Source organism: Procambarus clarkii, chromosome 31 (assembly GCF_040958095.1).
Source record: "Procambarus clarkii isolate CNS0578487 chromosome 31, FALCON_Pclarkii_2.0, whole genome shotgun sequence".
Taxonomy (NCBI): Eukaryota; Metazoa; Arthropoda; class Malacostraca; order Decapoda; family Cambaridae; genus Procambarus; species Procambarus clarkii.
The window spans coordinates 35151828-35163265 of NC_091180.1; the positions used below are offsets into that span (position 1 = coordinate 35151828).

At 39.5% G+C, this 11438-nt stretch overlaps 1 protein-coding gene across 1 annotated transcript; it reads left to right on the forward strand.

The window, feature by feature from the left end:
- Nucleotides 1-3036: 3036 nt before the first annotated feature.
- Nucleotides 3037-9338, forward strand: LOC123753230 (uncharacterized). Its single transcript, XM_069334710.1, has 4 exons — nt 3037-3054; nt 3249-3353; nt 3785-4020; nt 6859-9338. The coding sequence occupies exons 2-4, from the start codon at nt 3249-3251 to the stop codon at nt 7358-7360; spliced, it is 843 nt and encodes a 280-aa protein (XP_069190811.1). The 5' UTR covers nt 3037-3054; the 3' UTR covers nt 7361-9338.
- The last annotated feature ends 2100 nt before the right edge of the window (nt 9339-11438 follow it).

Genomic DNA, 11438 nt, shown 5'->3' on the forward strand with positions numbered 1-11438 from the left:
TCCTTCCCACATCTGAAAGTCTACTACTCTGACATCAGGTTCTTCCAGGTGTATTTACCAGGATCCTCTACAGTTCTTCCAGGTTGCTGCACCATGAAGTTTTCCTTGGACTCCAGTGGTACTATACCACTGATTACACAGAAACATGTGAAACTTCACTTCACTGCTCCTCTTCACACAATTTGAGGTCCAATTCCTCACTATGGGGCTTGCTCTTCGACAGGGTACCACATCCACTCCTACAGCCTTGAAGTTCCACTCATTAACTTCTTCTCTGGCCTCAAAGTACTCCCATCAACTCCTTTCTCAGACAAACCTGCAACCCATTGATACGCCAATAAAAATGTTCCTCTACAAACATATAACCGAAATGAACTACACACAATAAATGTTTCACCCGATATCTCCCTGCTTCCCGAACGCCATGAGGGGACTCCCTCGTTCAGAGGAATCCATGCTCCGCCTCACCCGTGCAGCCCACCAGGCAGCTACCGCCGCTGTGAGCCCACCGCGTGGGCTCACGCGTTCCTTCGCCCTCCAGGACGTTCCTCCATCTTTACTCTCTTATTTAAACTTTCTGCTTCAATAAAATTTGCCTAACATATTGTAACGTACGATTATGTTACGTTGTTGAGTAGATTAGATAAACAGTATTTAGTGGGTTTTCATGTTTATATATTTATTTAGTAGTCTTGGATACAGCAGTGTCGTAGACGATGAGACAGAACTTGAAGCAGAGCGGAGAGCTGAGTGATGCCGGAGTCGCGGAGCTCTATGTGGGAGAGCGTTGTAGCTCGATGCTGTCCTAGTCTGCTGTCTGTTCTGTGTCAAAGCTGTAGCGTCTTGGGGTCGATCAGAACTGCATACGCTGAGTATTACATTCTTGACTGTGGAAATTGAAATAAGTTTATTGAGGTAAAATACACACAAAGGGATGAGGTAGCTCAAGCTATTCTCACCCCGTTCAGTACATAGTGTTAATACATACATAAACACTCATCACAAACAATAAACATATTACCAAACATTCTGAGAAATAAACATATACATTTCCTACTGTGGAAATTGTACCGTCGTCTATTCCCATATCGCTTGCTTATATTCGGTGACTAAACCTCAGCTCCTCCACTAGAAGAGGTGGATGGAAGAACTGTTACCTGTAATCAGGGAAGAGATTATATCTTCTGCAATTAGTGCTAATTAGTTACCCCATTAAGATGAGATAATGGAGCGAGTAAAAGGTTTACTGGCTACAGGACTTCCCCCTGCCAGAGAATGAAAGAAAAGCAATAGAACAAAAAATACGAGGCTACTGTTCCCTGGGTCGCTGTGGAACATGTAGTCTGGTACCAAAAGATGCAGGAAGTGTGTGGACAAGCTCGATGTAGCAGGAGAGAAGAATGTGCATGATTGTTGCGTTCTTGGATCGCTGGTGGAGCATTTAGATCTAGGGCGGATGGGCTCGGGCACTAGGACCGTAGGAGGTAAAGTAGGCACGTAGTTAGGACAACGAGGGAATCACTGCTAGAGCTGAATTGTCCTGGAGGCGACGAAGAGTCTGAAACGCAAGCTGTAAGTCCTGTACTGCGCAAAGTGCTTGAGTCGGCAGAGTATCAGAATGCAGTGCACGTGTAGATGAATCTGACGAAAGAGCAGCTTTTGTGGGAGTCCCTGTAGAACATGCAGTGCCCTGGCAGCGACGGATAGTCGGCAGAACAAGCTGTAGATCCCACATGATGTAGTTGCTGATGAATCTGTCAGCTGAATAAGTAACACTCGCGGTGCAGCAAGCTGTAATTGATGAAAATGCAGAGATGATCGCGGTGAAAATCATAGCTGTGGCGAGGGTGTTGGCAGTGTTCTATAACATGTGGCAGCGGTCCACAGCAGCAGCAGTAGCGGTTCAGTGAGAGTCCATGTTGTAGTCCGTCGTGGCTGGGTATCGTCGAAACTCTCTGGGGTCACCAATGTAACGTACGATTATGTTACGTTGTTGAGTAGATTAAATACACAGTGTTTAGTGAGCTCATATTTATTTAGTAGTCTTGGATACAGCAGTGTAGTAGACGATGAGACAGCTTGGAGCATAGCGGAGAGCTGAGTGAGTCTGGAGTCGGTGAGCTCTATGTGGGAGAGCGTTGTAGCTCGATGCTGTCCTAGTCTGCTGTCTGTTCTGTGTCGAAGCTGTAACGTCTTGGGATCGATCAGAACTGCATACGCTGAATGCTACATTCTTGATTGTGAAAATTGTGCCGTCGTCTATTCTCATATCGCTTGTTTGTATTCGGTGACTACACCTCAGCTTCCTCCACTAGAAGAGGTGGATGGAAGAACTGTTACCTATAATCAGGGAAGAGATTATATCTTCTGCAATTAGTGCTAATTAGTTACACCATTAAGATGAGATAATGGAGCGAGTAAAAGGTTTACTCGCTAGAATATCAATAAACACTTGCTACGCCGCTGGGCACACGAATAACTACAGGCAATCACCGTTAACTGGTTAAAATGTGCTTACCATGAAATTGTTTCCTGCGAGGGCGCTCACACGGCTGCCCACGAAGAGGTTTCAGGATGGCTTCACAACTCTTCTTGCCATTCAGGACCATTCAGAACCCACCCGTTCCCAGATTGATTCCACAACTGAAACATCTGCACACTTCCTTCCTCTAGAAGGTATATCAGCCAGGAGGTTCTTCTCTAACAGGAGCTCAACGGAGCGCGACCTCCCATCACGAATTTTGGTGCTCAAGTGAGGTCAACATCCTCAAAATTGAGCCTCACACCCCCAGCAAATTCTTCACATCTCATGACCAGTTATTTATTTATATTCTTATTCACTGCCCATACTCTTAAACTATCTATCAAATTCAATCGAGTGTTTACTATATAAATATCCAGGTCTATATCTCCTTAACCTCTTAGTTAAGTCAGGCCTGGCAGAATAACTTTAAAGGGTAGACTCATTTCTCCTGCAGCCTGTGATCATAACACTGTTTATGGACTGAAATATATTGCTTTGAACATTCCCCACTGAAGGACTACAAAATTTTGGTAATTATTATTATTTATCAAGTAAAATATTAAAAAGCATTGTCTTACAATAACATTGCACAAGATCTTGTAATAATATCATTTCATTTCGTAAAGGTTAGTTTATTAGCAAGAATGAGTTCTTGAATGCAAATAATTTTCCTTTTTAATCATAATTTTTATTTAGTTGTTAACGTGAATGTAAACTGCGGCAGATGTACAACAACCTGCTCCTACATGCTCGAGGGTGGCTGTCCACGACCAGGTTCTACACCTTGCCCACCCAACCACCCTCTCACACCCTCTTGTGGCAGAAGACGGTATAAGTACTGCGTACCTCCTGCATCCTGTCCTCTCGCATAGTACATCGCATTTTGACGTATAAATCCTCTAAGACCAAAAACTGATGTGATACAAATCACAGCGGCTCGCAAAATCGATGTGATGTTCAGTTTTCTATTCGCGGATCCCCGGTTTGGTTAGGTTCGGGCAATTTAGTACATCATTTTTGTGACGTTGTGAAGCATGAAGCCATACGCCGCCAAAACCAAAATGTACTAACACTTTTGGAATCAACCGCCTTCACACTTCAATTATTACAATCGTCTACCGCTTTTTTTTCAAAAGAGAAATTTCTAATATTTTTTGCCACATTTGTTTCTTTAGCTTGAATGTATGATCTTTTGTACTTACGTGCGCGCATTTTGAAGTAATAGACGCTGGTGTTCTTACACTGTTTCTCTACCTCTAGAACGTGCCCTCCAGTATTGCCGTCTACTGCCGGGAAGCAGAATTCGAACAACTGATAGCGGCGCTTAGGGAGACGCCTCTATTGGACTGGCAACGACGCCTGATGATCTTCCATGTTCCCCACTACCTGGTTGAGCCGCGGAAGTTGCTGGCCAAAGAGCTGGGGAGCTCCCCTGTTATTTGGGGTCCAAATTACACATTTACTTACCTTCCTAACTTGGATGCTGAACTCCTCAGGTTGGTACTTACCTTACCATACAGGAACTTTATATTGGCAATATCTACCGTGATGGGATACATACACCAAGAAGTGTCCTCCATTTTTCGGTATACACATAGTTTACTTTAGTTCTGGGCTTTGTTCAGGGCTAAAGTATACTTGCAGGTTGGTCAGTAAGCTAGTGTCAAGGCTACATTAAGGCCTATCAGCTGTACGAAGGTTAAGTCTTAAGCCCTACACCAAACTAAACATCGCATAGAGTGGAAGCTCATGTAGAAACTCAGGAAAGTGTTTACCGGTTCAGTTGAGGGAGCTGTTCTAGGACTACGCAGGCTTCATTCTGTTAGATGTTAGAAACGTCTTGGTGTGTGTGGCAGACAACATTTAACTGCAATTTCAACAACAGCATGAAGATACTGAATACGTTGTAATAAATGAGAATGAAATTTAAAAAGCTGGCAAAAATGAAAAGAAATAATTAAACAATGTTAAGCATAACATCAGTATAAGAACACATTACAAGCATTAACAACAATTGTTAAGTCTGCCATGATATCATTCGAAGGATCATACAGTACACTTGGGTCCGCAGTGGCATCTTTAGGGTAGGGCATATACCCGGTTCGTCACTGAGGACTTAATATTAGTCACAAGTACTATCCTTGGATAGTGCCAAAATGTTCTTTACATGCATTATCTGTATAATAGTCTAATTTTGCGGGTTGTTAGACCCGGATCCAGGAAGACATTCCCAAGTACGTGTCTAAGGGTAGATACCGACTTCACCAAGCCCACAGGAAAGAAAGATTGCTTGGAAAAAAAATCCTACACATAACAAATGATTTAGCCTACTGACATTTACTTTAAATCCAATACTCTCGTTGGATAGAAGCAGGGATTTACATCAACAAAATACAAGGCATTACAAAATACAATACATTAACGCTGGTGGAAAAGTTAATATTGCACACAGAACACTGGTACACCACATAAATACCATATCCTCTCACAGGTTACTTGCTTCAAAACTGTGAGTGAGCTGTAAGTTGCATTTATAATCTAAATAAAAATATATAAACTCGATGGCAGATACATAAAGGAACGGACGTAACTGAGAGTAAATTATGCCGACAAACTGGACAAAACTTCACTCACAGATCCCCAAATTGAATTTGCCTGCCTCCTCCGGCTGCATACTGCAAAAAGCTCATACCATAACCATCTACATTCTCGTATGAGTTCTGCCCAAATATTTAACAAAATTATCTATAAATTCAATACCCTACTAGCTGCCCTCTACTTAGTCAACCACTAAGTCCAAAGTCTTAATTACACTCAGTAGTTTTCATATCACTACTTGATCGTACCGCCGGCAGCACTGCAAACCAGTAAACACTCAACGGCCAACCGTTGTGTTTCTTTCTATAAAATCTTGTTTCTCTGGGCGGTTATGACCACCTTGGTCGTAACAATCTACCAACACCAGCCAGACACAATTAAAATTAAACCCAACGGTAGGAATGTGCCCAAAGTGGAAATGTGTCCACATGTCATACCAATCGTTTCTACCAAATATCTTATTTACACTAACAGACTTTACTAAGTACATATTAACTGATATAACCTACTGGCTGCTTACAACTTAATTACTGATTTCCATAAAAACTCTCCAAGCCAGCCAGTAGCTTTGGTTTAACAATTTAGTAATGTTCAGGCAGTGTTGCACGATGTACTGACCAAAACCTTTTGATTTCATATTTCGTTCCTTACATTTTCTTCTCACTCGAGCTCAAACTTTATCAAAACCTTTATGAAGGCAAACTCTGGTCATTACAATAAACATTAATATGTTTTTATTAAAAGTGCCATTTCCATATTTCACTACATTTTCATGTAGTCTCATAATTTGTCAGTTAAAAGATTAACCAACTTGACTTGATATTTTTTAGCTGATTTTATAGTGAAATTATCTGAGAGATGGGTTTCAGATGTTTGGACAGGAGCGTAATTTAATTGCTTGTCATAGCCGTTATTTTCCCTAGATTCACTGTTACTTGTGTGTGTGCAGAAAGTTTGATGCTATTATATTCATTATAACATGGATAATTACAATACCCAGGTACTGTAACTGGTGGGATAAACTCTCGAGATAATTTATATATACATAAGTGTAGGAACCAAAATCCTAAAATTGGAAATGTTTTAATAGTTGTCATATTTTGACTGTAGTAAATAAAAACTTTATTTGAGAGAAAAAAAGTCTCCAAGATATGTGTTGTCATAGTAAGAAGCGTATATTTTAGTACAATGTATAGTGAATAAAACAAAACAGGAAAAGCTTAAGCAGGAATTTATAGAATTTACTTAAACGGCTTTTCTCAGCAATTTGCCACTGAACCTAGACGGCAAAGTACTATTCTACATTTAATCGTACATAAATATATATAATTAATTAAAAAAATTGAAATAGAGTAAATTGAGGAACAATTAATATGAAACTGCATGCCGAAATTATAAGAAACTACATAAGAATACATAATGAATTCATAATGTGATATACCAGAAAATCTTTGGAGCAAGATATTGGGATCAATCCACCGTCCTACTCATAAAATTTTCTCTTTTGTCAAAATCTCAGATTTTTGTAGGAAATTACACTGATTTACGTCAGTAATGGACGGCGTAAGCTAGATAAGCGACCCGGCTTCTGTGCCTATGGCAGATGGACACTCAGCGGATTTACTTATAGTGTGAGAGTATAACTCAGGCAACAAATGTGCTTGCTGCCTTGGCTGTTTACTTAAAAAATAACATTGCTCTGTACCCAACATATCATTCTTCCTTCTTGCTCTCAGGAACAAGCCAGGTTTCCGTGTTTGTAAACTTGCCAAAACTGGGCTCCAACACCTGCTGGAGAGGAGCCTCTTTAACAAGACCCAACCGCTGGAGTCCACGTGGAGCCTATCGCAGCATCTGCCATCTGTTGGAGTGTTCCTCGACTCGAGCGTGACTAAGGACTCTCCGCTCGACCCCCAGCACCTGCACTACTCCGGAAATGAGGAAATACCAGTCTCCTGGATGTCCCCGACCATGTATGGAAGCATCGGCATGTTCGGGACGGACGACAGCTACAGGAATCTGGGGCTCGGTAGACTGGTAATCAAGGTCATGGGGAGGCTATATGCTAGCCAGGGCTTCATTCCTAACGCCCACGTCAGCCACGACAACCCATCTTCTATAGCAACGTTTAGCAAGATACCAGGCTGGGAAAACACTCACACTGCCGTCTGGATGGCCTTCGAGCAGACAAGTGGAATCAGTGAAATATCACAGGACAAAGATCCCCAATTACTATAGCAAAATATATTTTATAAGTTCTAAAGGATAACTCATAAAATTAATAATGATAAATAAAAAATTAATAATAATAACAATAATTATTGTCATTATATTAATAATTAATAAAAACAAGTCCAATGTAACAAATATTCCTCACTAGCATTGTAGCGAAAAGATTCAGCAAAAACCAAGACTCTGCGACAAAATTTAATTCTGCAACAAATTATGTGGAAATTCTGTTTCTCACTTGTTTCTCACAAACTGCTTGCCGTTCTTCCCTGGGTTTACTCTGATCCCATCTCCACGACCAATAAAAACCTCAGAGTTTTGGAGCGTTAGGTAATTACCACAGTCCTCTATGGGCTCACCATAGCCCGTGCTACTTGGAACTTTTTGTTCCAGGTTGCGAATCTTAACAACAACAACAAGTTAGGTAATGAGTTCCCTCGTATTACATATATGCCTGTGTATGCATATAATTTAATATGTTTAAGTAATATTAAAGACTGTGTAACTAGCTTCACAATATTGTCACTTACGTAGCTAAATGAACTATTGGGTTTGATTCTTGGGCCCCTTATGTACCTCTGTAAACCTTTCTACCATCGCCCACGTGATGCGTATGGGGTGCTTAATAAATATATGAACGAATAATCTCTCTCAGCTGGACATACAGGTGACTATCCTCTTATGATGCCGTTACGTTCACTATTCCTCGAGTACGTCCCCCTGTACTTTGGCAGAGCAGGCCAAAGTACACACACACACACACACACACACACACACACACACACACACACACACACACACACACACACACACACACATATATATATATATATATATATATATATATATATATATATATATATATTTCCTGAAATATAAAATAATCCATAATAATCTCTTTTAAATATAAATTAACAAATACTAATACAAAACTTATAATGTGGAAACGAAAAAAAACACTCTAAAGAGCAAACTGATATGGTCATGAATGTATAAATTGTGTATATATATCACTAGGGTTAAGTCTCCAATCTTGGTACATTGGCACTGAAAAAATCTAGAGCGATTGGGCAAGTCCATAGAAAAAGAAAACGAAACTATAAACATATCCAGAATTCTTTGAATATGCTCTAAAATTATATTGAAGAATGTCGGATAACTAATGGAAGCCTATTACAATACATATTATAATGTTAATCTTTCCATGGGCCTCCAGTCTGGTGCCTTCTTTTGATAATTACTTACTTTCCATGGGCTTTGAGAAAAATAAAATCAAAGTATATTTTGTGTTACATTTAAGGTGCTAAACCTGATATATTTTCTATTTTTGTTTTCAGGCTTATGTACTGAAAACAAATAACATTTTTGAGCTATAGGGTCACATAAGGCTAGACACCTGGAAAGTTGCATAATGGACAACTGTGTCCAGAAAAAAACTACCATAATTAACAGTTTCTGGTCTCGAGATACCAAAACCAAGTACTGTATCTCCAAATCAATTAAAAATGTCAACGACGCATGCCAACTACAGCATACTACTAATGTCTACAAATAAATACTGTACCAGACTTCAGTGCTTAGTGGTTCTCACGGTCCTGTAATATCAGATATTACAGCTTGGTGGTTCCTGGGAAATAAGCCACTGAGCATTCTATGTTCAGTGACTCATGTTCCCATGGTGATTTCCCACTGACGTTCAGAATATATATATCTTGCCGTCCGGAGACTGGACATATGAGACAACTCCTAACACCTCAGTTATGTAATAACCACCAGTAAGTGTATATCCATGAGTATAGCTTCCATTTTCGTGTAATATGCATCCTTATTCATAAATACAGTAATCACACTGCCTTAATACGTGGTAACTGCACAGTCAACTGTCATCACCGGAGTATATCTTGCCATAAGTTTTGCAATAAACTGAATATAACCTTTTTAGTGTTTTGAGAACGTCAATAAAGTGTTTAAAAAGACCAAAACTTTTTCCCAAGTATTTTTTAAACTGTAATCCTCTTTATTCTATTTATTATATATATTATTATCCATTAAATTAGTAGGGTTAGCTGAATAACTAAAAGGTTCTAGTATTGGGCATTCATCCCAAAGCCTAATTATTGTTATGGAAGATCAATTATACCCATACACTGCTGTAGTTGACTTCTGTATGCATTATGGAACTGTACTGTAGTTTCAGGGAAAGCTAGTGGTGTGTAACAGACAATGTTATGAAAGATTGATAAAAAAGATGATGACACTCGTATCCCTGTTCACTACATGGATACAGGTTGAATGAGGCTGCGGTACTTCTATACAGGATAATTTAACAGCATAATGTAACTTTTGTCTTCACGCTAGCTCTTTGATACTGTATTCCTCTTCATATAGTCTAGGGTAGCTGCATAAAGGCAGATGTACCTAATGTATTAATAATAATAATAATAATAATAATAAAGGCCAAAACCCATAAAAACTTAAAAATAAGAGAAATGGAATGTTCTCATATAATTAACATCATGCTCACTGTCTACACACACATTCAACTTGGTATATAATGAATAATGAAGAGTTAAAATCCTTTTCTAATGTGCCAGAGTAACCTATTAAGCGGATGCCTAATTTTCTTGACCAGTCTACTGGCCATCATGGGGATATGAAATCCATAGTTTGTGAGTAGGTCTTTCATTCTTTATAACTTGAGATGGTCCATGGTTTCATAGGTTACCCTATGTGTGAAATAACATTATGTCTGCTCTACATTGAAGCTAGATAAATGTGAAACTGTTACCTCTTGTGAGAGTCGCATTAAACACTTTAAAGTTAAGTACTGTAGCTGGACTTGGGATCTTAAAACATGTTCATGATTTGTTTGTCTTGTTTGCGGAATTTTTAGTTCTATGACCTGCAGCCTTAACTAGTATGGGAGATGATTATGATTCTCCCAGATCCTCATCCTCTGGGATAATGATGATCATCACTTCTGGGATGATTTTCGTCACTGATAGTGAAAGAACAACTGAATTTAGAAGAATTAATATTCGACTAATTATAAATTATTAATTTATTTAATTCTTATTAATTAAGAACTATTAATTTTTTTTATTATGAACCCCCATACCTATCCCTTGTAAGGCACCACGGGCTCACCATAGCCCGTGTTACTTGAAACTTTTTGTTTCAGGTAGCGAATCTTTAACAACAACAACTATCCCGTGGGCGGTGGTGGAAAGGGTTACAGAGGCTAATGATCAGGCAAAGTGAAATTCACACCAGTTACTCCATCTATCATCATTATATTATGCAGGAAGAACCACACGTCTATGGGTCATCCCATAAGGTTAGCAGACTTCTAGATGCTACCACTGCTAGGCTTAGGCTCGCCAACAAGTACCTCTGGGAATTTGCAACATCTACTGATGTAGATTTGACTAAATGTAAACTCTGTCAGCAGAACTATTCACATACTTTGCGTCATTTTATAATGGCATGTGAAAAAATCGCGGAATTCGGAGATAACACGATCAATGGAGTCCAAGAAATGTGTAAGTACTTCATTCATAAGGATAAACACTAATCTCATTTAGTGTTTGTTCACTCACTATGCGCGCATACTATTCCTGTGGATGGTAGTGGAAAAGTTTTTATATTAATATATTAGGTACATCTACATTTGGGCAGCTACCCGAGACTATATGAAGGGGAGTACAGTGTGTCAAAAAGTTAGCTACATTGTGTAACGGGGGTGGGGGGGAATGGCTTCTCTAGTTCATTATTCCTCCCCCCAGTTAACTAACGAGGCCGGGGAAACAGCTCTCTTTAGTCCGTTATCCCGGTCACAGTTAGCTAACTATTCTAGAGTTCCCCAACCAGAGCTCCTACTGCAACTTCTCCAGTTCAACACCTTGTAACCTAGGTATTTGACTATCTTGGTGCTACAACTACAAGGCATTGTAACTTGATCAGCTACTCCTAACTCTAGAGAGAAACTCTTGCACAATTCACCGCCACAAACGTATAAGAAAAACGAAAGGAAAGAGATGAATATTGAAGTAATTAGTGAGGGTTTGGGGTTAGAGAGGTGGGAGGA